The 27,660-nt window shown below is 46.1% G+C and overlaps 1 protein-coding gene across 1 annotated transcript in view; it reads right to left on the bottom strand.

Annotated features, from left to right (window-relative positions):
- Nucleotides 1-27,660, bottom strand: part of CACNA1B (calcium voltage-gated channel subunit alpha1 B) — a 1,044,174-nt gene that overhangs the window by 970,511 nt on the left and 46,003 nt on the right. Inside the window, exon 3 of the mRNA XM_085611669.1 lies at nt 159-298. Coding sequence (XP_085467795.1) covers nt 159-298 — 140 coding nt within the window. The remainder of the gene's footprint in view (nt 1-158; nt 299-27,660) is intronic.

The raw sequence follows: 27,660 nt of genomic DNA, 5'->3' as shown, positions 1-27,660 counted from the left end.
AGAGAAACCGTGATAGCACCAAATGACTCTATGGAACCAGCACCAGAGGAAGAAACCTTTCTTCATAAACCCAGAGCCCCCAGCACACAGCGGTAGACAGTGCCGTCTCCCAGAGAGCAGCAACCTTCGAGAGACAGTCAAGTGTAAAGTGCACCTACCCGGTGAGGACCACCACGAAGTCCATCACATTCCAGCCATTGCGCAGGTAGGAGCCTTTGTGGAACACAAATCCCAAGGCGATGATCTTTATCCCGGCCTCAAAGCAAAATATTCCAATAAAGTAGGGTTCGGTGTCATCCTGGGGGAAATAAAAGCAAGAGTGCGGGTGAGTAAACCACCTCCATGACAGGGTGTTACGCTGCAATACTTTCGCAAACCACGTCGCCATATTACATTCCCATTTCCCAAAAAAGAACCTTTTTTTATTGCTTTTCAACCACATTGATATATAGACTCACACTTCCCACAAGAGCCAGAGCTCACAGGTATGCGCACCATTGAATGAAAAACTACACACACCCTTTGTAAGCAGGAATACAACAGTGGAGTCCCCTAGAAGCATTCTGATCTCTTACCCTCCCTTTAAAGAGTTTCCCAAAAGTGCTCCTGCCATTCCAGAGAAAGCATCTTTGTCGACAAGGTCCCATACAAGCCAAACAGTGTGTTTAAAAAAGGTGGGTTGTTTGCCGGTGTACGGGGCCTCTACTGTCCAGTGGCGGCTCCTCCGCTAAGGTGGGGGAGCGTCGTCCCACTGCTTTTAAGCAGTGTAACAAAGGGAAAATAAAGTTATAATAACTCACTGTTATTATCATTTTGTTTGTCCAGCTACTTCGCAGGCGGGAGGGCGGGGCTGCTCTGCTTTCCGAGCAGGGCAGGGGAGGAGTGGTTTGTCCACTCCAAGTGTGCATGAATGCTTATCCGGCCCTCTGGGCCTTCCTTCAACCCCCCCCCCCCGCCCGGCACCCCCAATCCATGCCGGCGGCCCCTGCTACTGTCCCAATGGTCGACGCGCCAAACCCTAAATGTGGCCATAGGGACCAGACTATGGATTCAGCCGCTACTCTACAGAGTAGCGCTGATCATTGGTACCTTCCCTGTAACTGAGTGTGGAGAGTTCAGAAGATACAGGAGTCAAGGAGAGGGGTTACCACGATTGGCAGGTGTCAGTCCTGCTTAGCCAATCAGGAACGTCTTAAGGGGGTTCTGCATTATTTAGGCCTCGGAAGGTCCAAAGTGCAACAGAAATGGAAATATCACATGGGATTAAGAGGGAAGGTGTTTGGAAGCCATAGGGTTTGTCTTATGAACTTGGTAACACTGATGTCCTGGCTTTTGCATCTTCGGAGTGGACTTCGAGGTGGGGTGAGTATCTCCAGTGGGTACTGCAAGCCTTACCGCAAGTCCAGGGATGGGTCTGACCTATTGTGACTCAATGATCGTCTCTCACCATTTCTTTACATGTGAACATCAGCACTCATGAGGGAAGATCGAGGGAAAGGAATGAGAAGGCTCAGATCCCGGAAGGTCTTGGCCAACTCAGTCCCTACAAGCAGACCCAGATTGCTGAGGGCACCTGTGAAGGAGACATTTAAGTTGTGTGTGAAGACTGGCACAGACCAATGTGTTTGTTACGAGTAGCAGAGGTGTAACACAGTCCCCTGATGCCACTGCCATGCAACGGGGGGAGGGGAACCCTCCAAGGTGTGCCCAATCAGCAAAAAGGCTATGAACAATTGTAAGATATTTGGCGACTTGAGGGCCCCTTATCAGTGTCTTCAGTGGGGCCCCATCACAGCGTTCTGCCTAGTCTGAAGCATGACGAGCCTGCTACTCGTGTGTCCATGGAGTCAATGGAGAGCAAGGGCGGGAACCACCATGGAGCCCAGTGCATTCAGGATGACGTTCAAGCAGATGTTCATAACCAGACTGCAGGGTCACTAGCCTGGTCACCACCTTGTTTTCAAGAATGAACTCACAGGTATATTTACAGAAAATGAAAAGTTAGGACAAGCTTTATGTTCAATCACAACCAGCAGAGTCCGAGTGGGCACAACATGGACAGTTGCACTACAAGCGTCCCTCGTTCACTGGTGCCACAGTGACAGTATGTTTGTTTCAGTGAAATTGTTTTTATGTTAGATGCAGTTCCTTCCTACCACAGTGCACATGAAGCACATTCAACAGGAATGTGGCTTTCATACCTGTCAAACTATAGGTGTCAGTGATGCAAAACTCCTTCAACAACAAACAACACATGGAAACCATGGACAGCACAAGTACAAGCTTCCTTCACGAAGCCACAGCATACCAAGCATCGTTAAACACATCCGTCACACAGCATCTGACACTTCCTGGGATGGGTACTGCAAGCTGCCCGTACAATTCCACCGCACCAGCTGCACTGGTGCAAGCTTCCCTCACACAACATACAATACCCTCCAGGCAGCAGCACTGAAGGCTCCCCGTACAAACCCACTGCATCAGCTGCACTGGTGCAAGCTTCCCCACACAGCATCCGACGCCCTCCGGGCAGCAGCACTGCAGGCTGCCCGTACAATCCCACTGCATGAGCTGCACCGGTGCAAGCTTCCCCACACAGCATCCGATGCCCTTCAACCAGCAGCACTGCAGGCTGCCCGTACAATTCCACTGCATCAGCTGCACCGGTGCAAGCTTCCCCACACAGCATCCGACGCCCTTCAGGCAGCAGCACTGCAGGCTGTCCGTACAATTCCACTGCATCAACTGCGCCGATGCAAGCTTACCTCACACAGCATTCAACACCCTCCAGGCAGCAGCACTGCAAGCTGCCCATAAAATGCCACTGCATCAGCTGCACCGGTGCAAGCCTCCCTCACACAGCATTCAACACCCTCCAGGCAGCAGCACTGCATGCTGCCCGAACAAACCCACTGCACCAGCTGCACCGTTGTAAGCTTCACTCACATAGCATCCGACGACTTACAGGCAGCAGCACTGCAAGGTGCCCATACAAACCCACCGCATGGGTGCAAGCTTCCATCACACGCAGAATGTACTGAGTTATCAAACAACAATTTAGAAGGAAATTGCTCACTATTTTACAGCGTGTCCAGCTGTCGTGTACCCAAGCATTGAGTACCATTAAATGGCTCAGAGAGCAGGTTTAGAAGAATATATAAAACATGACATTGGGTTTCAATAAATCAATGAAAAGGCATGGTAAGGAAATTAGCAAAGTAACAATATATGATTTTATCCCCATTATGTGCGATGGTGTTACAAGGGTGACTGGGTGGAACACCTCTATTGATAAGGGGAGGCTATTTATTTAAAAAACGACAAATGTAATGTAGATGACAGATTAGGAGGGACCTTTAGGACCAGTAGGTAATCATTTCTCATTTTTAAACATATATTTGATTTTATGCTGATGCTGCCTTGAACAGGAGCGGGTGCAAGTAACGCACCATCAACCAGAATGACAATCAATTACCATCAAACACAACATTAAAAGTAAGAACATCAGAAGCAAAGAAGCAGTCTCAATTGAACACATCATAAGCAAAAAAAAATGCGGCCGAAAGCATATAGACCACAAACACCTACGACGGGTTAGTCACAATGGAAGATGCCATCAAAACAAGGAAAAGAAGTTACAATGATACATCCCCTCAAAACCAAAGTGTAGTGAGTCCTCACCTGCATACAAATGCAACCATTCTCGGAGAAGCCAACCATGTCAAACCTCGCTTCCCCGAAACGACAATCGGGCATATTTACAAGGGCCACCACCAGAACTTCACTTTTAGCGAAGTTCTGGTGGTGATATGCCCTTCTCCATATTTACAAATCGGTGTTAAGCCACGTTTTGTGGCTTAACGCTGCCTTGTAAATAAGGCCCCTTTACACGCATCACTTAGCGTGAAGGGGGCGTGCAATGGGTGTTGCTGTGGGTGATCCACTGCATCGCCTATTGCTTTGGCCGCTACCCCAGATTTACAAGGAGGTGTAAATGGCGAAACAAGGAGTAACACTTCTATTTCTCCTCTTTCATGCTTTTTCTATGTGTGCTGCCTTCTGCATTATGTGCCGGAAAGTGCCCCTTCCAAATAAATAATGAAATGTTGCTACTTTTATTTGTGCTGTAAAAAACAGCACACATAGAAGTAACAGATCGCCATTAGGGATTGTTTATGTGCAGGAAGGAGCACCTTCCTGCACATGAACAATCATTCCCTGCAACGCAGGAACCCTCGCACTATAGTGCAAGGGTGCCTGCGTTGGCACTAGGCAGCTACATTTAGCACCAGCGATAGGCAAAACACAGGGGTGCACTATATTCTTATGAATACGGCGCATCCCAGCGTTTTGAAAATGTCGGAACACGGCGCTGCCAAATTTGGCATTGCTGTGAGATTTTCTCGTAAATATGCTCCAACATTTGGAGACATCTTACCGGCATGAGAATAGAAACTTGCTCTGAGATGGTTAGCAGTATATTCAGGAATTAATCTCCCTGCTCTTACCTGTTCACAAGCACATTACCAGGACAAAACGACCTCCTGGTTGCACTTGAACCAGATTCAAGCACTTGTTCCCAGAAACGGGCTAGTATATCGCTAGGTGCTAGAATCCTGCTGAGGTATCTTGAGCTTTTTCTCTCCATCACCATCAACTCTAACTCAGTTAATGACAGGTCATCTGTCATCAGACAGGGGTGCTACCAGTTAAAGGGGCCCCTCAGCGGAGAGAAAAAAACAGCTCCCTTCTCCCAGGTCTTCATCTCTAACAATCACCAACAATCGGCGTTCTAGAATAATCCTTTGTTTGATGATCTCAGCTGAAAGCGTGAGATCTATTGCGATATCATTCACTGGATGGCCCCTTTAAAATGAAGGCGGGGCCTGTGATTACAACACTCAAAGCACTGAGAGAACTGCCCATCATAAAAGAATGGAGGGGTTATTGGCGACAAATACAACAGTCATATACCTAATGGCCCTAAAATACCCTCTTCTGGGACAACATGGTCCCTTGCGACCCAGTACAAGTAACTCAAGCCCGTCCTTACACAAGGCTTCGGGTTCTCAGCCAGAGCTACACAATCCCTCTGGGCATGAGCTCATCTCCCTTCCAGCTCATGGGAAGAAGCAGGCGTAGCTCACCATTGGTCGCCTTTGGTGATCTGATCAAGGCTGGGGCTTTGCTAGTATGATATCGAGACACACTGCAAGTCCATGCAGCACAATCTCACATGAAGTACAATATCCTGCCTGAGGGCCTGGTTCACATAGGAAAAGTTACACTTCTGTGTAAGTTTAAGATTGTTTGCTACTCACAAATGTATTTTACTAGTAGTATCTTTGTGACTGCACACTCTCCGCACATAAAAAGATAAAAGATAGGACTGTCCTATCTTTTCATGTGCGCCGGCTCCAGTCGTAAAGAAACAACTGGTAAAGCACCTTTGTGAACAGCAAACAATAGCAAACTTACAAAGAAGTGTAAGATTACCTTTGTGAATGAGGCCCGGAGTTTTTATATTAAGATGAGGTCTTAACTCTCTGAAGTACAAGTTCTCTAGTTACAAATTTCAGACTCCCCTTAACAGATGCAACTATAATCTTGCTTCATTGGTCTGAGGTCTCAGCTCAGCTCTGCTTGGCAAAGAGAGTCAAGGGAATTTAAACGATAGATAGTGGTGAAGTGACCTGGTTCCATAGGTTGATGTGACACAGCAGACGTAGCCAGGATAGATCTTAAGCGTATTTATTAAGTTAATTAAGTCCATAGAATAGCCCCACCAGGAGCAGCCTGCTAGCTGCTCAGCCCATCCTCTCCTAACTGTCTCACACCACACCAACATTCCAGTCACATCAACATTCCACATGGAACTCTCACACTGGCTGAGCAGCTAGTTACAAGATATAGGAGAACAGTAATAACCTTACATGAGGATACTACAATATCTCCCTTCTTTACAATTGACAATAGAACACACAATACTAAAAATACAAAGCAACTAAACACAAAATATAAACAAGAAATAAATAGTCCTAAACCCAAGGGAAAGATTAATAAACTATACCACAAAAGGGAACCAGACTATAAAACGGAAGAAACAGGATAAGAAAAAGATGAAAAATAAGAATGAACTATCACCATCCTCCTCTTATAATAAGACACTAAAAAACACGTTAACATCAAACCCTATCACCAATCTCCTCCTTTAATAAGACACAAAAAGAGCGTTAAACAACCAAACGGAGATTGGAAAGACACCACAAAAGATACATATGAAAGAAAACCCAGAGAATCACAATAGAGAACGACAAAAAAATACTCTAGAAATTGTAGAAACATACAGGAAGAATCACTCCCAAACAAAAACACAATGGGTGAAACTCACCCATCACTAAAATGGGACTAAGACCCCCTAAACTCTAAGTATATGGGACTAACACCCATTACCAATAACCTAGGTGGGACTAACACCCCCTAAACACGAAGTATATGGGACTAACACCCATTACCAATAACCTAGGTGGGACTAACACCCCTAAACAAGAAGTATATGGGACTAACACCCATTACCAATAACCTAGGTGGGACCAACACCCCCTAAACACGAAGTATATGGGACTAACACCCATTAACCACTAGCTAGGTGGGACTAACACCCGCTAAACACTAAGTACATGGGACTAACACCCATTAACAAATGTGTGACTAACACCCCCTATAGCCCGACAAGTGAGTCACAGCATGACTAACAGACAGAATAGACAACAACGTGCAGCATAAAGTGACTGATACACTAACACCCATTACATTGTTTAATGGGTGGAACTCTCACCCTCTATAAGTGAGTAAATGGGACTGACACCTAAACTCAAAAGTCACACCTGAGTAACTAAACCGTGACTTGCAACATGGAAATAGTGCTCAAAACCCATTCCAAATAACTAAATTTGGAGCACAACCTTCAGAATGACCAATGTGCAGCATAACGTGACACAACACACACACACTAGTGGACCAAAATGCAGCATACAAGGAAAAAAAAAAACCCTTAACCAACCCCTAAAAGGAAAATGCAGCTACAGCGTGGAAATGAGACTACAACCCAAACCCAACTTAGTGCATACACACTACAAAAACCACATGCAGCACCAGGTGAAAAAATAGCTGCGTAACAAGTCAGAAAATGCCACACAAGAGGTGCGCGTGCCACTGTACTTAGAGACACGCCTCTGTTGAATGAGATTAAAAAAACAGTCACTTGCATCGGACCTTAAACTTGAGCAACAACTCCAACATTTAAATCGTAAAAAAAAAAAAAACATTTTTTTTTTTTAAAACAACCACACACTGAAGTATGATGTGTACGAATAACATTTCCAAAAATAATGTCACTGGTGTGCCTGTCACTGGGATGATGAAAAACAGGCGTAGGCAGCAGAAGAAATACTTTGCAGCAAATTACTTGTCAGTTTTAACTCACCACCTGACTCGTGAAGTGTTCATGCCCAACCAACTAAAAATACAATAAATACGAAGAAACTTGAAAGTCTACTCCGCTACAGATGACGGATGGGCTCAAAACGATCCTCACATTTCAACTCTGGTACTGGTTTCCAAAACTTTATTGATAGCAAACAACGTGGTTGGCAAATCAGTCTTGAACGAGCAATAGATTAGTATGCGATCGTAAGCCATTCCTAAGATGGCGGCACGCTGTCACGCTGGTGCCGGATGGCTCAAGGTGAATGTGTGCGCCTCAGGATACAGGACACAGAGTCGCCTTCGTGAAATCGGAATGAGGCACGTCACAAACTAAGATAGTCAGATGTGCAAAAGGTAAGAGCGCGCACAGGCAGAGACACGCGCCTCATTTTTAAAACTAAGCATGGCAGTTGAACTGCCCATAGTCAAAATGCCTTCTCAGTGCAAACCAAAAAAAAAAATGTAATACCTTCTACCACAACGCTGCTAATGACACGGTGTATCTCCACTTGACTTAAAAAACGGAAACACTGCAGCGATCCGCAACAAGCCACCAGTTGATGGAAACTCACAAGCAGGTTTACACTCCACTTCTCAACGCTGCTCGAGTCACAAACCCCGGGGACACTTCACGCTTGTAACTCCACTTGGCACAGACACAGGTCCTCTCAAAAGGCATCGCTTTCCAAATAACACGGTTCGCTTATAGCGCTGACTGAGTGGAGCGCTAAGAAACTTGAACTGACCACAGTAAACGTTATTATGGTACTGCAAAACACCAAAGTTTAACACCGGGGCACGATTTTTGCCCCCGAACATATTTTCCCAACACATCACGCACTCGGTGATTAGCCATTTCAGTTGTGGGTCCACTGGGAAACTCCTCTCTTGGGAGGCACTCTCCCAAGGCAGCAAAACTGGACAGGCAGTCACCAATTACCTTGTTTACAGAGGCACGTTGTCCTTTAGTACTGGAGGCTAGACGTTGGTAGTTGTACTGACCCTCCACAGACCAGCAGGTACATCTACATGACTGTCACTGGGGCCAGCAGCGATCATAAAACAGCCAACTTGGTCATGAATACAGCTCAGGGAGACAACACCTTATAGTTGAAACAGAACTGAGGCAAACTTCTGTGCTGCACTAAGAAACAACTTGTAGCTCCACTCCTCACTCTAACTGGCACACAGAGGTTTGGGCGACCGGTGTGGTGGTCACTGGTGGGGCTCACGGTGCCAGGAGGTTCCGCCAGATGAGGAGTTTCTTTACTTTAGCCCAAGTTTCTTCAAGTCACACTGGTTTAGTTACACACCAGTCTATACAGGTTACACGCATGGTTTCTTTAGTCCAACTCGTCGCCAATTGAAGTGACCTGGTTCCATAGGTTGATGTGACACAGCAGACGTAGCCAGGATAGATCTTAAGCGTATTTATTAAGTTAATTAAGTCCATAGAATAGCCCCACCAGGAGCAGCCTGCTAGCTGCTCAGCCCATCCTCTCCTAACTGTCTCACACCACACCAACATTCCAGTCACGTCAACATTCCACATGGAACTCTCACACTGGCTGAGCAGCTAGTTACAAGATATAGGAGAACAGTAATAACCTTACATGAGGATACTACAAGTGGTTATCCATGAAGGAGGCCCTTGAGGCACTATCTCAAGCGTTTGACTGTAGGCCCCACAGCAATCCTGGACAAGGCACACCGGATAGGGCAGAGAAAGGCTGCAATGCAACACGTTCACCATTCAGACTCTGCTGTAATGCTCTGGCCCGCCTTATCCTTGCTCTCGTGGATGCTGTACTTCCTTGTAGAGCAGGCAAAAGAAGCACAATTGATGGATGGAATGCAGAACAAATCCAAACATTCACCCCCAGTCAAGAGATCTGGGTTAAATCCATCATTCTTTTCCTTACCATGCCACCCCAGTTTAGACCTGGCTATGTGCAAATCAGTCTTGACCCTGTGCCTCATGGGAACAGTCCAGCCCGAACTGCCAAGCCAGGTGCTCCCTGGACCGGAAACAAGCATACTAGGACCGGTTACAGGGTTTCACCCCTCATCAGCCAGGATAGCTTGATTCCAGTGGCATAGTGATCCCAGGACCCACATCTGGGCATACCTGGTGCACTTAGGGCTAGAAAGCAAAAGACACACAATTAATTGATGGACGGAATGCAAAACAAATCAAAACATTCACCCCCAGTCAAGAGATCTGGGTTAAATCCATCATTCTTTTGCTCACCATGCCACCCCAGTTTAGACCTGGCCATATGCAAATCAGTCTTGACCCTGTGCCTAATGGCAACAGTCCAGGCCGAACTGCCAAGCCAGGTCCTCCCTGACCGGAAACAAGCATACTAGGACCAGTTGCGGGGTATCACCCCGCATCAGCCAGGATAGCTTGATTCCAGTAGCACAGTGAGCACAGGACCCACGTCTGGGCACACCTGGCGCACTTAGGGCGAGAAAGCAAAGGACACACAATTGATGGACGGAATGCAGAACTAATCAAAACATTCACCCCCAGTCAAGATATCTGGGTTAAATCCATCATTCTTTTTCTCACCATGCCACCCCAGTTTAGACCTGTCCATATGCAAATCAGTCTTGACCCTGTTCCTCATGGTAACAGTCCAGGCCGAACTGCCAAGCCAGGTCCTCCCTGGACCGGAAACAAGCATCCTAGGACCAGTTTCAGGGTTTCACCCCTCATCACCCAGGATAGCTTGATTCCAGTGGCACAGTGAACACAGGACCCATGTCTGGGCATACCTGGCGCACTTAGGGCGAGAAACCAAAAGACACACAACTGATGGACGGAATGCAGAACAAATCAAAACATTCACCCCCAGTCAAGATATCTGGGTTAAATCCATCATTCTTTTGCTCACCATGCCACCCCAGTTTCTACCTGGCCATATGCAAATCAGTCTTGACCCAGTGCCTCATGGGGACAGTCCAGCCCGAACTGCCAAGCCAGGTGCTCCCTGGACCGGAAACAAGCATCCTAGGACCGGTTACGGGGTTTCACCCCTCATCAGCCAGGATAGCTTGATTCCAGTGGCATAGGGATCCCAGGACCCACATCTGGGCATACCTGGTGCACTTAGGGCTAGAAAGCAAAAGACACACAATTAATTGATGGACGGAATGCAAAACAAATCAAAACATTCACCCCCAGTCAAGAGATCTGGGTTAAATCCATCATTCTTTTGCTCACCATGCCACCCCAGTTTAGACCTGGCCATATGCAAATCAGTCTTGACCCTGTGCCTAATGGCAACAGTCCAGGCCGAACTGCCAAGCCAGGTCCTCCCTGACCGGAAACAAGCATACTAGGACCAGTTGCGGGGTATCACCCCGCATCAGCCAGGATAGCTTGATTCCAGTAGCACAGTGAGCACAGGACCCACGTCTGGGCACACCTGGCGCACTTAGGGCGAGAAAGCAAAGGACACACAATTGATGGACGGAATGCAGAACTAATCAAAACATTCACCCCCAGTCAAGATATCTGGGTTAAATCCATCATTCTTTTTCTCACCATGCCACCCCAGTTTAGACCTGTCCATATGCAAATCAGTCTTGACCCAGTGCCTCATGGGGACAGTCCAGCCCGAATTGCCAAGCCAGGTCCTCCCTGGAACGGAAACAAGCATCCTAGGACCGGTTTCGGGGTGTCACCCCTCATCAGCCAGGATAGCTTGATTCCAGTGGCACAGTGGGCCCAGGACCCAGGTCTGGGCATACCTGGCGCACTTACGCAGAGAAAGCAAAGGACACACAAATAATGGACGGAATGCAGAACAAATCAAAACATTCACCCCCAGACAAGACATCTGGGTTAAATCCATCATTCTTTTGCCCACCATGCCACCCCAGTTTAGACCTGGCCATATGCAAATCAGTCTTGACCCTGTGCCTCATGGGAACAGTCCAGCCCAAACTGCCAAGCCAGGTCTTCCCTGCACCGGAAACAAGCATCCTAGGACAGGTTTCGGGGTTTCACCCCTCATCAGCCAGGATAGCTTGATTCCAGTGGCACAGTGAGCCCAGGACCCACATCGGGGCATACCTGGCGCACTTAGGGCGAGAAAGTAAAAGACACACAATTGCTGTATGGAATACGGAACAAATCAAAACATTCACCTCCAGTCAAGAGATCTGGGTTAAATCCATCATTCTTTTGCTCACCATGCCACCCCAGTTTAGACCTGGCCATATGCAATTCAGTCTTGACCCTGTGCCTCATGGGAACAGTCCAGGCCGAACTGCCAAGCCAGGTCCACCCTGGACCTGAAACAAGTGTCCTAGGACCAGTTGCGGGGTTTCACCCCTCACCAGCCAGGATAGCTTGATTCCAGTAGCAAAGTGAGCCCAGGACCCACATCCGGCCATACCTGGCGCACTTAGGGCGAGAAAGCAAAAGACACACAATTGATGGACGGATTGCAGAAGAAATCAAAACATTCACCCCCAGTCAAGAGATCTGGGTTAAATCCATCATTCTTTTTCTCACCACGCCACCCCAGTTTAGACCTGGTCATATGCAAATCAGTCTTGACGCTGTGCCTCATGGTAACAGTCCAAGCCGAACTGCCAAGCCAGGTCCTCCCTGGACCGGAAACAAGCATCCTAGGACTAGTTTCTGGGTTTCACCCCTCATCACCCAGGATAGCTTGATTCCAGTGGCACAGTGAGCTTAGGAACCACGTCTGGGCATACCTGACGCACTAAGGGCGAGAAAGCAAAAGACACACAACTGATGGACGGAATGCAAAATAAATTAAAACATTTACCCCCAGTCAAGAGATATGGGTTAAATCCATCATTCTTTTGCTCACCATGCCACCCCAATTTAGACCTGTCCATATGCAAATCAGTCTTGACCCTGTGCCTCATGGGAACAGTCCAGCCTGAACTGCCAAGCCAGGTCCTCCCTGGACACGAAACAAGCATCCTAGGACCAGTTTCTGGGTTTCACCCCTCATCAGCCAGGATAGCTTGATTCCAGTGGCACAGTGAGCCCAGGCCCCACGTCTGGGCATACCTGGCGCACTTACGGCGAGAAAGCAAAGGACACACAAGTAATGGACAGGATTCAGAACAAATGAAAACATTCACCCCCAGTGAAGAGATCTGAGTTAAATCCATCATTCTTTTGCTCACCATGCAACCCCAGTTTAGACCTGGCCATATGCAAATCAGGCTTGACCCTGTGCCTCATTGGAACAGTCCAGCCCGAACTGCCATGTCAGGTCCTCCCTGGACCAGAAACAAGCATTCTAGGACCGGTTTTGGGGTTTCACCCCTCATCAGCTAGGATCAGGGTCAAGACTGATTTGCATATGGCTGGGTTCAAACTGGAATGGCAAGGTAAGCAAAAAACGATGGATTTAGGCTCATATCTCTGTACTGGGGTGAATGTATGACATTGCTCTGCATTCTGTCCATCAACCATTGTTTTTGTACTTCCTCGTAGAGGCATCTGTCTGCATACTTACCCATCGCTCATTAAGGGGACTCATAGCCTTTCTAAGATTTGGTAGTTGTCAAGGATCATTAGCAGGGTTACCAGTACATAGTTTTTGCAGCTTCAAAACGGGACACCTATTTCGAGTGTTACTGGCAGCTACAGGTGATGTAGACTGGCCCACAGGACTATTTGCTAGCCAGGCTTTCTTTCACCTACAAAAAAGTGATGGATGGAATGCTTGAATTGATCTCACCCACTGGTAATTATTGGCAATGCATCCCAGTCCATCGTTATTTTGCACCCCATGGCACCTCAGTTTGTGCCCAGCTATATGCAAATCAGTCTTGACCCTGCTCCAATGGGAACAGTCCAACCCCAACTGCCAGGCCAGGTCCACCCTGAATCGGAATACATGTTAAGTCTCATCAGTTAAGGCTCATCAGCCGGGTACAGCTTGGTTCCAGTGACACGGTGAGCACAGACCACATCTGGGCACACCTGTCCCACTTATGGATACAAACTAAAGTATACCAAAAAGTGATGACTGGAATGCTTGAATTAATCTCAGCCACTGTAATTAGGCGGGCCTCATCCCAGTCCATTATCATTTTTTCCTTTTTTCACGTTTTCATGGGAGAAGAGTAGGATGCCATAGTATCAGGTCCCCACTGCTCTTGGGTAATGAAGCACCAGGGTTGGCCCTGGAGACACCTTTTGGTGCCCTTTGTGAGATGCTAAGCTGGCATGTAGGAGAATTCAAACATTCTCACTCAAGAAGACTTTTGGGTCGAAAGACCTTAATACTAAATTCGATTTTGAAAAGGGTGATTTCTAAATTGAAACCCAAACAGATCGTTTGTGAGTTGGAAGCAAATGGAAGTAGCGCTTTGATCTTCATGCCGTATGTGGGCAGGGACGATCTCAAGAAAGAAAGTCCTCCTGCAGCACCTTGAAGTCTTATTACTGGGGCACAAGAGCTTAAAAGTATCAATTAAAATGTGTACCTGAAACCCGAGCACTAGCTGAAGGAAGGGCTGGCTGATCTGGACCCAGCACTAATGGATTTTGATGGGAATACTAATCACTCATATAGAAATGGACTTAGCCCTCCTCTTGACAATTTAATGCCAAATGTTTTCATGAATTTTGCATCTGCAGTCAACGATGGGGTTATCCTCGTCCCACACACAAACAGATGCTTCACAATAGCAACGTGACACAGCTCGGACCAAGTGAAAGGTCAGGTTTGCTCTATAACAAGCTGGGCTTCATTTTGGATGGGTTGTACTGTAGGTGCAGAGTCCGTCTTAATAGCCGAGGCCCTCGTGTACCTAGAAAAGGGTCACAGATACTGGGTGCAAAATGCTCACTGACTTTTTGCAACCTGCATGTCATTTTGCAATGCACCCTTTGTACTAAAAGGCTGCATAGCACACTTTGCAAAATCCTCTTTCACAGTGGATGACAGAGTTTGCTGTTTACAACTCCCTGTGCTTGGCTAGGAAGACAGGTATGGTGGCCAGTAAGGGGCAGCAGACCACTATCCCTTCATTCGCATTTCAAAACTGGAAACTAAAGCAGGTGCTGCTTTAAAAAAATGTTTCAAACTTGAGAAGATTTGAGGGAGAGCATAGAATGGAGCCCTGGACCATAGCTTACCCCCCAAAGCCGCCTGACACAATTCCCTAAGAGGAAGATGTTCAGGGGTGACAACTTCCCTATTGCGTATCAGTTACCATCTCTTTTCAGGTGTCTGTAACTTTTCAGTGGCTTGCAATCACGGAAACATGAGCACCTTTGCTGGTAGCAGATAGCATGTATGTCCACAGAGAATAAACAGCCCATCAGGTTCATTGGAGGCCCGTAGTGGGAAGACCCTGAAAAATCATCTCTAAACCTTCAAAACCTCACTGAGAGCCATACTTTAAACAGGCAAACACAGGTATAGACGGATCTATACAAAAGCTGCCTACACTCCCAAAAGACGGGTGTCTATTCTATGATAAGTACGGTTGGGACAGAGACTGACGCATATCTGTCTGTGTTGTGCATGAACTCATAATTCCCAAAAGGTCTCTGTCCACATTTGTGGGTAGAATACTCAGAAAGGCCAATGCAAATATTTTTTTTAAAAGCCTTAGAATGATATTCCTAAATAAATGAAGTTAGAATATAACTTAACAAGCTTTAAGGCATCACTTTCTTAGGCTACAGACATGAACTACAACTGGATCTGAGATGCTCGATTTTAGAATTCAACTTCATTGCTGCAGTCATTTAAGCCTGTTCCTGTTGGTCATGTTACTTCATAGTGCTTAATTTGAGCTGGTGATTTCCAGTGCTTGGCTCCAGCACTTAATGTTCAAGATGGCGCAGTCTGGCTAATTTACAGAAGACCACAGCAGCAGTTAATTATTAATTTACATTAAAGCTAAAGCCATTCTCAGAGCTATGAGGGCCTGGCACTTATGTTTTTTTTTTTTACAAATTAAGCACTGCTTCTAGATAGCTTTTTTCTCTCTGTGTGTTCTGTGAAGTCACTCCGCTGTTGAACGTTCATGTCACTTCATACTAGCATTTGTGTAGATTCATGTTTGTCATTTCATCTGATTATACTCATAGGAACTGGTCGCACAGCACTTCTGTACTACAAATAATAAACAAATACGCAAGTAAATAAAAAATATACATTTCTTGTCTCGTTTGCTACACCCTGAACTTAGACTACTGATATTGTTTGGGTATTGCAAAAAAATAAACAACATCCTTCAAAGATTTCAGCCTGTCAGAAATTCTGCGAATTTACAAATAGGCCAGGCATCTCTGAGGAGATATCACAAGATACTGGTGGACGGTTCACAGCAGCATCATCCACAAAGAAGGGTGGTCCTTCTGTGTCTGTGACCGCTAGATGGATTGCATGGTATCGCCTTCCAGGGCTTGCAGGAGATGTTCCTCGCACGGATCCTTTCTGTGTCAGTGACTAGTAAATGGCTTCAATATAACCAACTCCCATGGCATACGTTTTTCCTGCACACCGGTCCTTTTTTTGTCATCGACCATTAAACGGCTTCTATCTCATCATCTTCTACAGCTTGCACCGTAGTTAATAAAAAATAATTGCCAGGGCTCTCGTCAGGCGGCTGCACAGCTTTCACTACCCATAGCCCCTGCCATCGCTGCCAATGACCGTACCAAAATAACTACTGGCCATCACAATCCTTTAAGCAAGATAATTCAGTCTATGCCAGGCACCCAAAGCTATACTATAAGAATGGCTTGGGTGGCAGGTGTTAGTCATTATTAACCCCTTCGCCGCGGCGGGAATTCCGCAGCGGCGCTGGGGGGTGCGGGGGGGCAGCGCGGTGGCGCTGTGCTCATGACGGAGCCGCTCCGTCATGAGCCACGGTTGATCTGTGCTCATGACGGAACGGTTCCGTCATGACTCCGCCCAGTTGCGTTGTCCCCCCGCACAGGCGGGGAAACAGCGCCGCGTGGGCGAAGCGGCCGCCAACGGGCGTGGCATGACGGAACCGTTCCGTCATGAGCACACGGCAACCGTGGCTCATGACGGAGCGGTTCCGTCATGAGCGGGGAAGGGGTTAATGTATATGTAATTGGTAAACAACTGTTGCTCTGCTCATCTCTAAATTAAACAGAGAGCAACACCATGTAGTAGACTGATACAGGTGCTGGTGTTGACAATTAAATGCCAGTGTTGAGCACCGGAAATCACTGGCTCAAATTAAGCACTGGGTTTGCAGGTCTTTTTGAGGCACATGGGTCCCTTCTGTGTGTGTCAGCGACCATTGATTGGTTTCAGTCAGAGGCGCAACTAGAGCCAAATGTCGCGGGGGCTAATACAAATTTCAGGGGGGCTTATTCTTCCAGAAAATTGGCAGAGTGGAGATGCAGGGACTCTAAGAAGTGGTGAAAAAGCAACAAAGCTTCGTTAACAAGTAAATGGTCTTTTAAAGACCGTGAAGTACTCGGGTGCGGCTACAAGAAGACGGACGCCAGACCAGCCAGTCTACAGCAGCTCAAAAACTGTCTATGTGTGTGCCCAGGAAGCTGGCTCAGCCCGGGCTGACACACACGACGGGGGCTGAAGTCCTTTGAGCCCTCTGGGCGTTGCTCACCTGGTTTCAGTCCTATCACCTTCCAAGAGTTATCTTGCACACCAGCCCTATCAGTGCCCCTCACTATTAGAAGACTTCTATGTCATCACCTTCCAGCGATTGGAGAAGTTTTTACCCCACGCCGGTCCCTTCTGTCATTGACAGCACTGGTCTGTTTGCACAACAGTGATGGTGTGCACACCAAGTAACAGGGCTTGGTATGCCCTACCAAAGCAGCCGTCTGATAGGCTGAGCGCCCTTGGACATCATTTCAGTTCGACGCAGAGATTCCTAGATGAGCAGGTGTCCCACAGACCTTCAAAAAGGAGGGAATGCCCACCCCAGGGCGCAGTGTCGGACCGCCCCACATTTGCTGCGGGGATTCCCCCCTCCGAGGGCAGCACTGCGCTGATAATGCGGAGGCATACAATGCCAGCCCCGTGCTGTGGGCCGAGGGTGGGAGACGCTGTCTTGCAGAGAATGGATTTCTGCCTTCCTTCCTTTTCTAATCTAATTGGCAGTGCTGGGACGGCAGGGCTACAGTGCCTCGCTGCCGAGAGCGGCCTGTTACCGGGCTCTTTGCAGCCGCCTTAAGTGTCTGTGGTCGGGAGGAAGAACAGAACCCATTAGTCGAGAGAATAAGAGAAGCTGTCATCATGTAGAGCAGCCGAGTGAGAGCAGCTCCAGCATGCTCAGCGAGGGAGGCCAGCGCGGGAGCGGGGCGGGCATGGCTGCAGCCAGCCTGGCAGCATTGGTCCAGTGTGTGGCCTCTCATGCGAGGCAATAAGATGCAAAAAGAACTCCCTGCTCAGTTGTGCCTTCAGCCTTGGGAGGGCAACAGCCAAGCAATGTCCTATTGGATGGCAAGCTGTGACAAGAGTGTCTTGGAGGGACCAGGTGGGCATGGCCCCTTGCCCATCAATTGTTCCCAGAGGCAAGAGGCATTAAAGATCACATTCTTAAATCTTTAGAAGGACTGACCTGATTGGATGCATCTGTGCAGCATCTGGTGATGTTTAAAGTAGCTTGAGAACAAAGGTCGACCACCTGCATTTCCCCTTTAGTGCCAATATTTACTTCACTTGTAAATCACTGGTTCAGAAATTTCATTCTCGACTGTTTTGCCTTTAAGGAACAGGCTCAAGCAGCTTCCTTGTTATTACTGCCAGTCAGAGGCGCAACTAGAGCCAAACTTCGGGGGGTGAGGGGGGGCTACAAAAAATTTTGGGGGGGGGGGGGAGTAAGCTGATCCTTCCAGCAATATGCAGAGTGGAGATGCAGGGGTGAAAACACAACAAAGCCTGGTTAGCAAGTAAATGGTCTCTTAAAGACCTGTGAAGTACTCGGGTTCAGCTGTGTGTGTGCCCGGGAAGCTGTCTCAGCCGGGCTGATACACACGACAGCAGGGGGGCGTGTGGGGGGGGGGGGGTTCTGAAGCCCTTTGAGCCCAATGGGTGTTGCTTAAAGGCAAAACAGTCCTGAATGAAATTTCTGAACCACTGATTTACAAGTGAAATATTGGCACAGCTGGGGAAATGCAGGTGGTCGACCTTTGTTCTCAAGCTTCTCTAAACATCACCAGATGTTACTGAGTAATTCTTGACTGCCGTGAAATGGCTCAAGCTGGCGACCTAGTCCACGTCTCTTGTTCTGTTGCCAGCTGTATTGGGAAGGACATTTCCATCTTTCTGGGCACCTTCAATCAGAAACTCCCTTTGCAGTGTCTGTTTAATAAATATGTTATGATGCTTATCTCTCCATCTTGTGAGGTTTCAAAAGTGCCTTGAGAACAGGAACTTATTCTAATTTTTGTCTTTCTGGATAGGTAACGCAGGAGCCAAGCTACAAGCCACCCTAACATGTACCTGGACACAACTCTCCCAGGGCTCACGCCTGCTTGATAGCTCTCTTGAACTCGAGGCCACGGTTATTTTTTCTCTTTCTTGTACCGTAACCAGACCTAGAATCTCTCTCCAACTACTGGTTCCTCAACATAAGTATAAATTGTTCTGACACATGGTTGAAGCCAGAGCTCTAACAAAAACTGTCCATATAAATGTATATCTAACCAAGACACTTTCCCCACATTTTTCTGTGTCCCTTGGATATGTATCCCCAGCCAGGGTTGTGTACGTGGTACCATGTCTCTTGGAAGAGGTGCCCAAAGCCTTGTAAACAGTAGCTCCAAGAAGAACAGAAACTACTATGAACTACCGCCTTTTCAGGAGCACTACTTTAAAAAGCTTCATCCATTATGGAGAATTCCGTATGCAAAAAGGTCCTCCAAGGAGACAAGATGACCCTGAATCTATGCACGGTTCAATAAAAAAGAATATGGCGCAATGAAGATTTGACCAGAATTAAATACGCTACACTAATTCACCAGCCTATGGTGACCCCACAACGAGTAAGTGTGAAAACGCATTGACATATTCTTTCAAGGAGCAAGGACCCCCGCAAACCCTAAATCAGGATATAGCACTTCCCTTTAGTGCAACATTACGAAGAGGGATCCAAAACCACACTCGGTCCACGACTTTGGAAAACACATCAATGGCACAACCTCCAGGCATTTGAACAGTTTTGAGCTAGTGGTCCAATTCTTGATCTGTTTCTAACCTACACTTAACTCTATAATTTTTGCGAAAACTCTGCATTGTGGGAAAGCAACTGAATAGCAGGTTGTAGTAAGAATCTGTATTTTGAGCAAATTGTTGAATGGTGGGCTTCGATATAATTTATGATAAAAGATTAACATCAATGCTTACTTAAGAAACATAAGTATTCACGCACTACAATCCTGCCCGTAGCTTGAAGGCATGTGAAGCTGTAGCAGAGGAGGGCTCTCCCAGGACATCATGTCTCTTGCATGGGTACCAGAGCAAGGGAGGCCTCCATATTGTAGCAAACCAGGAATGAGGCATCAAACGTAAAACTCTATTTCATGACTGCTAAACCGAAGACCTCAGAGGTGCAGATCGGAGGCCAGGACTTGGAGCCATTATTTTTTGCATCTGGACGTGACACAGGACACCCGTTGCCTGAAAGCGTCTTGCGTATAAGTCTGCTGCCAGTCGACTGGGCCTTAAATCATTCAATGATCAGATCATGTTGGTGGGGGACACTTTATTGTCCCCACAATAAAGGTTTTTTTTGTATAAGTGTAGCCACTTTGCGTTTGGGTAATAAAGACACTTGCTTCATAGTGACCCCCTTCCTAAGCCCGTGCATCCTCTCTTCATCAAACCCTCTGTACAAAGTAACCCACTACAGACACCGCTAATCTGGAAACCAAACCCGGATCATTTTCTGGCGGATTTGCCAGCGCCGCCTAGAGTTGATCGTTACATTTGATGTACAGATCTTCCTGCGACGTAGAACCATGTTTATGCTGAGCGACAGAAGGTGTCCATCCTATTGTTTATTACAGGTTTAAAATGACTAACAACAGACATCTGCTGCTTGACAACCATCAAAAATGCGTTTCTCAACAAAAACTTGCAGATGGGTCTGAATTGCTTTTGTTCGCTCCTCCTGCATTAAAGCTGGGATTATGCACAGCTCATCTTGCTTCCTACATAATCTCACATCTTGGTTTCGATGAGACTGGGCCCGTTTCTATGCAAAAAAGGGTCGAATAATGAAACCTGCACTTCAGAAACTGTATTTATAAACAATGGAGAGACCTTAAACTAGTTCTTCCCGTGAAGAGGAAGCGTGAGTGTTTCTCAAAGTCCAGCAGTCAGTAGGACTGCGGAAAATGAATTTCAGAGAAAAAGACTGGGGCCACCCTATAATCACAAGCTCAAAGCACCATTTACTAAACATGAATTCTTAAAACCACCTAGATCATTTATGGTACCTCCTTAACTTCAGCGAGGCAACGCATCCTTCAGAAATACCTGGGAATACACCCTATGCACATTTTGTGATGCACAATATTACCATGATCTGGATTAAAACCAAATACATTATAAATGTGTCAGACATGCTGGAATAGTGAGGCACGCCTCACAAGAGTATCCTTTGCCATTTGAAGTTATTGGAGTTAAAGAAACAGATGAAGGGAACATCAGTCAAATTTAAGTACTGGGCTTTGTCCATTAGGCCCTCACATTGGCCACAAAGGAACACCTCCATTGTGCTAGACCACTAAACACCCCGCTCCGGCAAAACAATGCCTCTCAAAAAACTTCTCTGAGATTGCACAACCTCTGACAAAGCTGCACCACCACCCTCTATGTTAATTCCCTTTTATCACCTCCGACACAGATATCTACCCCAACCATGTGTTCTCCGTAATGACCTCCCTCCTGTCCCACCAGACAATGTCCCCTTCCACAAAACCTCACCTCCCTAGGGTACACCATCATCAACAAACCCATATCACCTGCAACAGAATCACGGCCCCACAAAAACATTCAGTCTTAAAGAAAGCACAAGTCAATCCCCGCATAAACGACACCACCTCAGACATCTTCTACTTAAAGACAAAGCTCGTGCGCTACTTCCCTAACAGAAAATTTTGGTCCAGCTCAGATAACTTTCTGAGGGTTGCCCCCTTCAAAAGGGCCACATGGGGTGTCAGGAGCTACTTTAGAAGCACAGCTCTTCTCTGGAATCGCTTGCCGTTAGAACTGAAATCAGCACCCGCCCTCCTGACTTTTAGAAAGAACCTGAAAATGTGGTTATTTAACCAATGATCCAGCAGTTTTGGCCATCTTACTGATCCTTCTTGATCTTTACAGCGCCAAGACGCCTCTGGGTGTTCGTGAGCTTTATAAGATGTATCATTCATTCCTTCCACAAAACCACATCTGTCATAAAAATAAGTCACCTCTCGCTGAACACACTATGATCCACAACCCAACCTATGCCGAAGAGAATCACAAAATTGACCGTAAAACCAGATATTAAAAAGCTCTGCCATTTTCTATGAAACTACACAAGCTCCTAAAAATAATATCACCATTTACAGAACCACCCCACTCGCACAAACGTAGTCAACATTAGCAAGAAAATGCTTTTTCCAGTGCAACATGTATTCTCCAACCTGATCACACTCTCACTAAATAAGGCCTCTTGCCAGAAAAACACACCGCCTACTAACAAACCAATGCACCCTTAGAACAAACCAATTCCTTCCTCTGGACGACTTTTCCCAGAATGAAAAGCAAACTAAGAAACCACACCTCTCCAGAATAAGCCACACAAATTCCCACTAGACGAAGCCTCTTGCTGTAATGGGACAAATAATACATGGTCACGCCTTCATAAGCTACAGTACTCTTGATCCGGACCCTGTCCTGTCTTCTAGAATAGGATATGATTTTCCTACTATACTATGGTACCTACCACTAGTTAGTGAACGTATAAAGAAAACTGGCCACTTAGCTCTCTTAATCAAGTGTTAGTGAATGGAAAATAAATACTATCCCTGTGAAAGTTACACTAAACCAGTTTTTTTAGTTTCTTCTGAATCCAGTTGGTAGCATATGGAATTTTTGACATAAACTGAATTACTATGAAAAACATTTGAGTTGATTTCAGTTGCATCTTGGAACTAGATATTGGTGGCTAATGATGAGTTTAGCTTTTTTATACTTGTGCAAAGTAGCACACATTTACAAACGGGCAGTCCAGGCAGAACAACCCGCACAGAACGGTTCCAGAGGTACCACTGTGAAGGCCATGTAAGGTTCAGGCAGACAGGGCCAAAGCCAGAGAACCTATCTGTGCCAGCAGATTGATAGAGTCCTCACAAGTGACCTCTCAATGGCAACCACGATGGGTGGATATGCAAGACCACCGAGAAACTTTCCAATTGTAAGTGGTGGAGATGAGAACAATTCCAACTACCTACCAAAGTAGGACTAATCCTTGTTTTTTCCACTCAGCACATATTGCCCAGTATACAAAATTACTTGGTCCCTGAAATATTCACTAGAAATCATTTGTATCTGGTCAACTGATATTTAAATGTTCAACTAGTATGCACCCAAGGGAGAAATGTTGTGTATATTTCCTTTTGTTAATCTTTTAAACTACCACATTCTACATCAACCACCATTGTTGCTATGCTACCTAGCTTAGACTTGACTGCAGTCACAGTGGTCTGTAAGTGCAACCCTAGTGAAAGAAGCTGAAAGTGACAGATGATTTTCACACTCTCTTGTGATATGGGATGCAAAGGAGCATGGGTTATTGAAGTCAACACCTAAGTTATTGTCCGCTTCAGAATCACTGTGAGTAATGCATTAAATATGGAGGTGAGACAGAGAGAATGGACAGCGGTACATGCGCGCTCTTCTGCAGTCCATCACAGCAATCTAATTTTGTTTTTCACTAAATTTTAACCACCTAGATCTTGTAAATCTGTAAGTAAACCTTTGACAGATGTTTTTGAAGTGCAATTAGGGCAGACTCCATATTCAATATTGACCTAACGTATAGCCGAGTAGATCACTAAATGTCTCTATCACAAACGCAGTCCACAGACCAGATTTGGATTGAGAATTCAGTTGCAGTAAAGATGGAAATGTGGGGTTTGTGTAAATAGACCATCAAGTATGTTGATGCCAAAAGACAAATAGACAGAATTGAAATCACCAGGATTGCAAGAGAACATTTTGGGGGGACCAACCGGAAGAGCTGAATTAGGAATAAGGGAAATAAAACTGCCAGTTGAAAAACATTTGAATCTTTGTATACTAGCACCAAGGAAGGAGTCTCACTTGGAAATAATAAGAGGTGTTTACACCAAGGACAGAATGAATGTGACAATTATTAAATTGAACATTGAAAATAAGGCCACGTATTGGGGTTGATTCACTAGACTAAGGTTGTCCAGTGTTGGTGAATAGGAGGCCGAGCCATGCAAGATTATCCAGATGACTAATGACCAAGAGAGTTACTTCCGTTTAGATTAATACTACGTAAACTTATTGCAAATTGGGTGTAGGATAATATATCAGTGTTCGGGCCCTTGTGTACCATGTTGGACAATCGTGTACTAAACCGCCAGGTAGAGAGGAAACATAAAGGACAAATGGAAGATATGGATTCTGATAAATGAAGGAAAGAGTAGTATGATGGTCAATCAAGAACCCCTTCTCTTAGCATCACTCTTGAGAAAGCAGTCCATCCTTCTCCAAGAACCGAGGTTCTATCAGTCGTCTCAGGACAAGGGCAACCTTGCCTTTAGCGTTTGTCTTCTGCTCCTGAACTGAGTAAACTATACATTGGAACTGTTGCGGTCACTGTACCCTTACTACGATTGGTGTTTTTTTAAAAAGAAAGTTACATTTACACTTTGTAAACAATACAGATACAATGCACCAAAGACATGAACTGAAAAATGTACACAACAAGATTTAGGTTGATCTTTACCGTGTTAGTTCCAGTAAAAGATCAACATTGTCAAATCCAGCTCAATCTAAGACCGAGTCTTCCTCAAAACTATTTAATGTCAGTTTCCCAAAACAAGTTTTCTGGTTTTCAAAGATGGTCTGAAATTGTCACCGCTTCATTAATTCATTTCTCTGCTGATCAGAGGTAGAATCGCGATTCGCTCTTTGATGGTTGCGGTCTCATAGTGCTCCTCCTAGCCCTCGATGTGACTAAAGCAACATGTCACAGAGTCATCGACACAGAAATGTTGTGCATTTGGTCATTGGGGTAGTATTGGGGCACCTGCAGCAGCGCGGGTACTCTCTGGAGTTGGCCTGTTTCATTCTCACAAGGGCAGCTATTGTTTAATGCAGTGCTATTTTCAAATAGCATAATAAGGGCAGTGAAACTGTCAGTGCACAGAGAGACCAGAGGCAGAGAACAGCTAGCTAATGGCTAGATCCGTCGACCTCGAAGCTGGGGAGAACGGGTTCGAGTCTCGGCAGTGACGCTCAACATCCTGTGAATCTGGGTAAATCACTTAATCTCCCAGTGCCTAATAAAAATGAATGTGTCCTTGTGTAATGTAACTGGTGCTGACGTAAATCGCTCCAATACCTTCAGGTCGAGTTCGCTCTATATAAAACTAAAAAGAAATGAAAACCCGAGACGTAGCTGCTGCCTTTCCTGCACATGCTCAGGCATGCGTTGGAAAAGCAGAAGCCCCATTTCACAAGTACATTGCAATTCCACCAGGATTAAAAATCTATATTTGAAGCTGTGCTGCTTGGTCTGTAACATTTGTCTGCTGTAGAAGCAACTCTGCTTCATCCATCTTGCCTTCTTATTGGCGAGTGGTCGGAAATCTATACTGTGGGAGGCGAAGACGAGCACTGAGTGACAAATGTCTGGAGCACCTACAAGCCGCATAGTTCAAGAACTGTGTTGTGGTGTTGGGGTTCATTTGGTGGGGTCTCTATGTGGCCTGTGTGTTGTGTTTGCAGTTTCGTGTGGATGTGGTTGGATCATCCATTGTGTGAACAATGTATCTGTTTCATCAAGCTATTTTGTTTTTTAGTTCTGTTCTGGTTTGTTATTTTCAATGGGAATGAGCTGTGTTGTGCTCTTTTCTCTTTGTCATGCCTTTCCTGCTCTGCTCTTCTCTGCTTACCACTGAGGTCACAGAATGGTGCCACTGTAAGACAATGCTGGTAGCTGGAGAATGGGCTGAGCAGAGCAGCCAATGCATGATAAAGATAGCACACATTTACAAGCGGGCAGTCCAGGCAGAACAACCCGCACAGAACCGTTCCAGAGGTACCACTGTGAAGGCCATGTAAGGTTCAGGCAGACAGGGCCAAAGCCAGAGAACCTATCTGTGCCAGCAGATTAATAGAGTCCTCACAAGTGACTTTTCAATGGCAACCACAATGGGTCGATATGCAAGACCACTGAGAAACTTTCCAGTTGTAAGTGGTGGAGATGAGAACAATTCCAACTACCTACAATTCTGTGGGACCTTTGACATAGGTGCCAATGGACCAGGTAGGTTAGCCTTGCGAACAACACCTAAAAAGATGAATTGTTGACAGATAGAAAACTCAACAAGCATTGGCATAGCCAATAGGTCTCGCCTTTGGGACCTTATAAGTGTTTAGCCATGCAACAGTTGATGTTGTTGTACCAATGACATTGTGTTGCATAACTAAATATTTAGAAGGTCCCAAAGGCGAGACCTATTGGCTATGCCAATGCTTGTTTATGCGGGAATGTGGGCTTAGAGTCAGCGCTCGGAATGAACCGTTTTCAGCTCCAAGCGGTTGCTCACAACTCATATTCAAGTATTGTGTTTTTGGTTCTTCTAGTTTATTTATCTAAGATCGTGTGGCTTTCTGGAATGTGCTCTTGCCTGAATGTACACACGTGTTCGTAAATATACCTCAGGTGTAGGTGTGGCACTTTACAAATGGCACAGTTGTTCATAGCTGGAGAATGTAATGTGAAGACATACCTCGACGTAGTGTAACTAATAGTGTGATTGCCAAGAGTGAATGTGAACTGAAGCATTGATCCCCCAAGCAGTGCAGCGAGCTGTATCGGATCCATTTTTCCGATCACTCCATTTATAGGAGACGGCGGAAGTGCCCCCTGCCTCTGCTCCCTGACAGGAGAAGCTGGAGCTCAGTTTTTAGCCCCGTCATTGGTAATAAGTTGCACCAGAGTGTGATTTCGGATGCTAACAGTAAGCAGCAGGTCCTGGCTGCCGGGGAATGCGGGATCGAGACAAGGAGAGAGGGAGACGGATGGAAGTAGGAAACAAGAGCAGTTTATTGTCGGACGCACTGTGGCGCACGTGCGTTGTGATGGAAAGTAAGCGCTGGAAATGTGGTGTCTGCGCACTGAATTCAAACATTCCTAATTGGGAGCTAAACCGCATTTAACAAGCATTGGTCGTGCGGCCGTAAAAGTAACGAAAGTAGCGAAAGCGATCGCGATCAAAGTGATCGGGATCGTGAGGACGGGACGTGCTGTGTGGCAAGCATGCGAGTGGTGCACGCGCAGCAGTGATTGGCGGCTGCGCGTGTGCACGCTCGGGTGAACGCAAGCGCTAGGCCACCGAGGTCTGGTAGGTAGCACTTTGGAAACCCATATACTAAATGTCGAGCAACAGCGCATGCGCTGTTCTAGGCTCGACCTAAAAAGCAGTTAGTTGCAGAGCTGGCTTAGACCTTCAAGCTGATCGCACCCCGCTGAAGGAGAAATCGCTTAGGAGCATTCATGGTGGCCGAAGACAGGTCAGACTGTCCCAGAAAAATTATGAATTAAGAGTTATATTTGTTATGGGCATCCTACACAATAACTTCAATCATGCCATTTTAAATATGATTTGGTTTGTCTGCATAAAACGAGGTCAGTTTCAAAGGGGTGATTGGGAGGCACAAGAATTGGACATGACTATGTACTATTCAAGATGTAGTGGGAATAAACCTGTAGACATGAATGAGTGAGGGAATGAATGAATGAATGAATGAATGAATGAATGAATGGATTTATTGAGCGTGGATTAATAGATTTATTGAGTGCGAACTAATACCCGGAGGTTTCTTGGTGCTGGTTGATGAAAAGGAAGGTGATGCTGATCTACTTTTTTTTAACAAAAAGACAGGTTTTCAAGGACTT

This window comes from Triturus cristatus, chromosome 1_2 (genome assembly GCF_964204655.1).
Source record: "Triturus cristatus chromosome 1_2, aTriCri1.1, whole genome shotgun sequence".
Taxonomy (NCBI): domain Eukaryota; kingdom Metazoa; phylum Chordata; class Amphibia; order Caudata; family Salamandridae; genus Triturus; species Triturus cristatus.
Note: the sequence above shows the minus strand (reverse complement) of the source record. Positions and strands in the feature narration are given on the sequence as shown.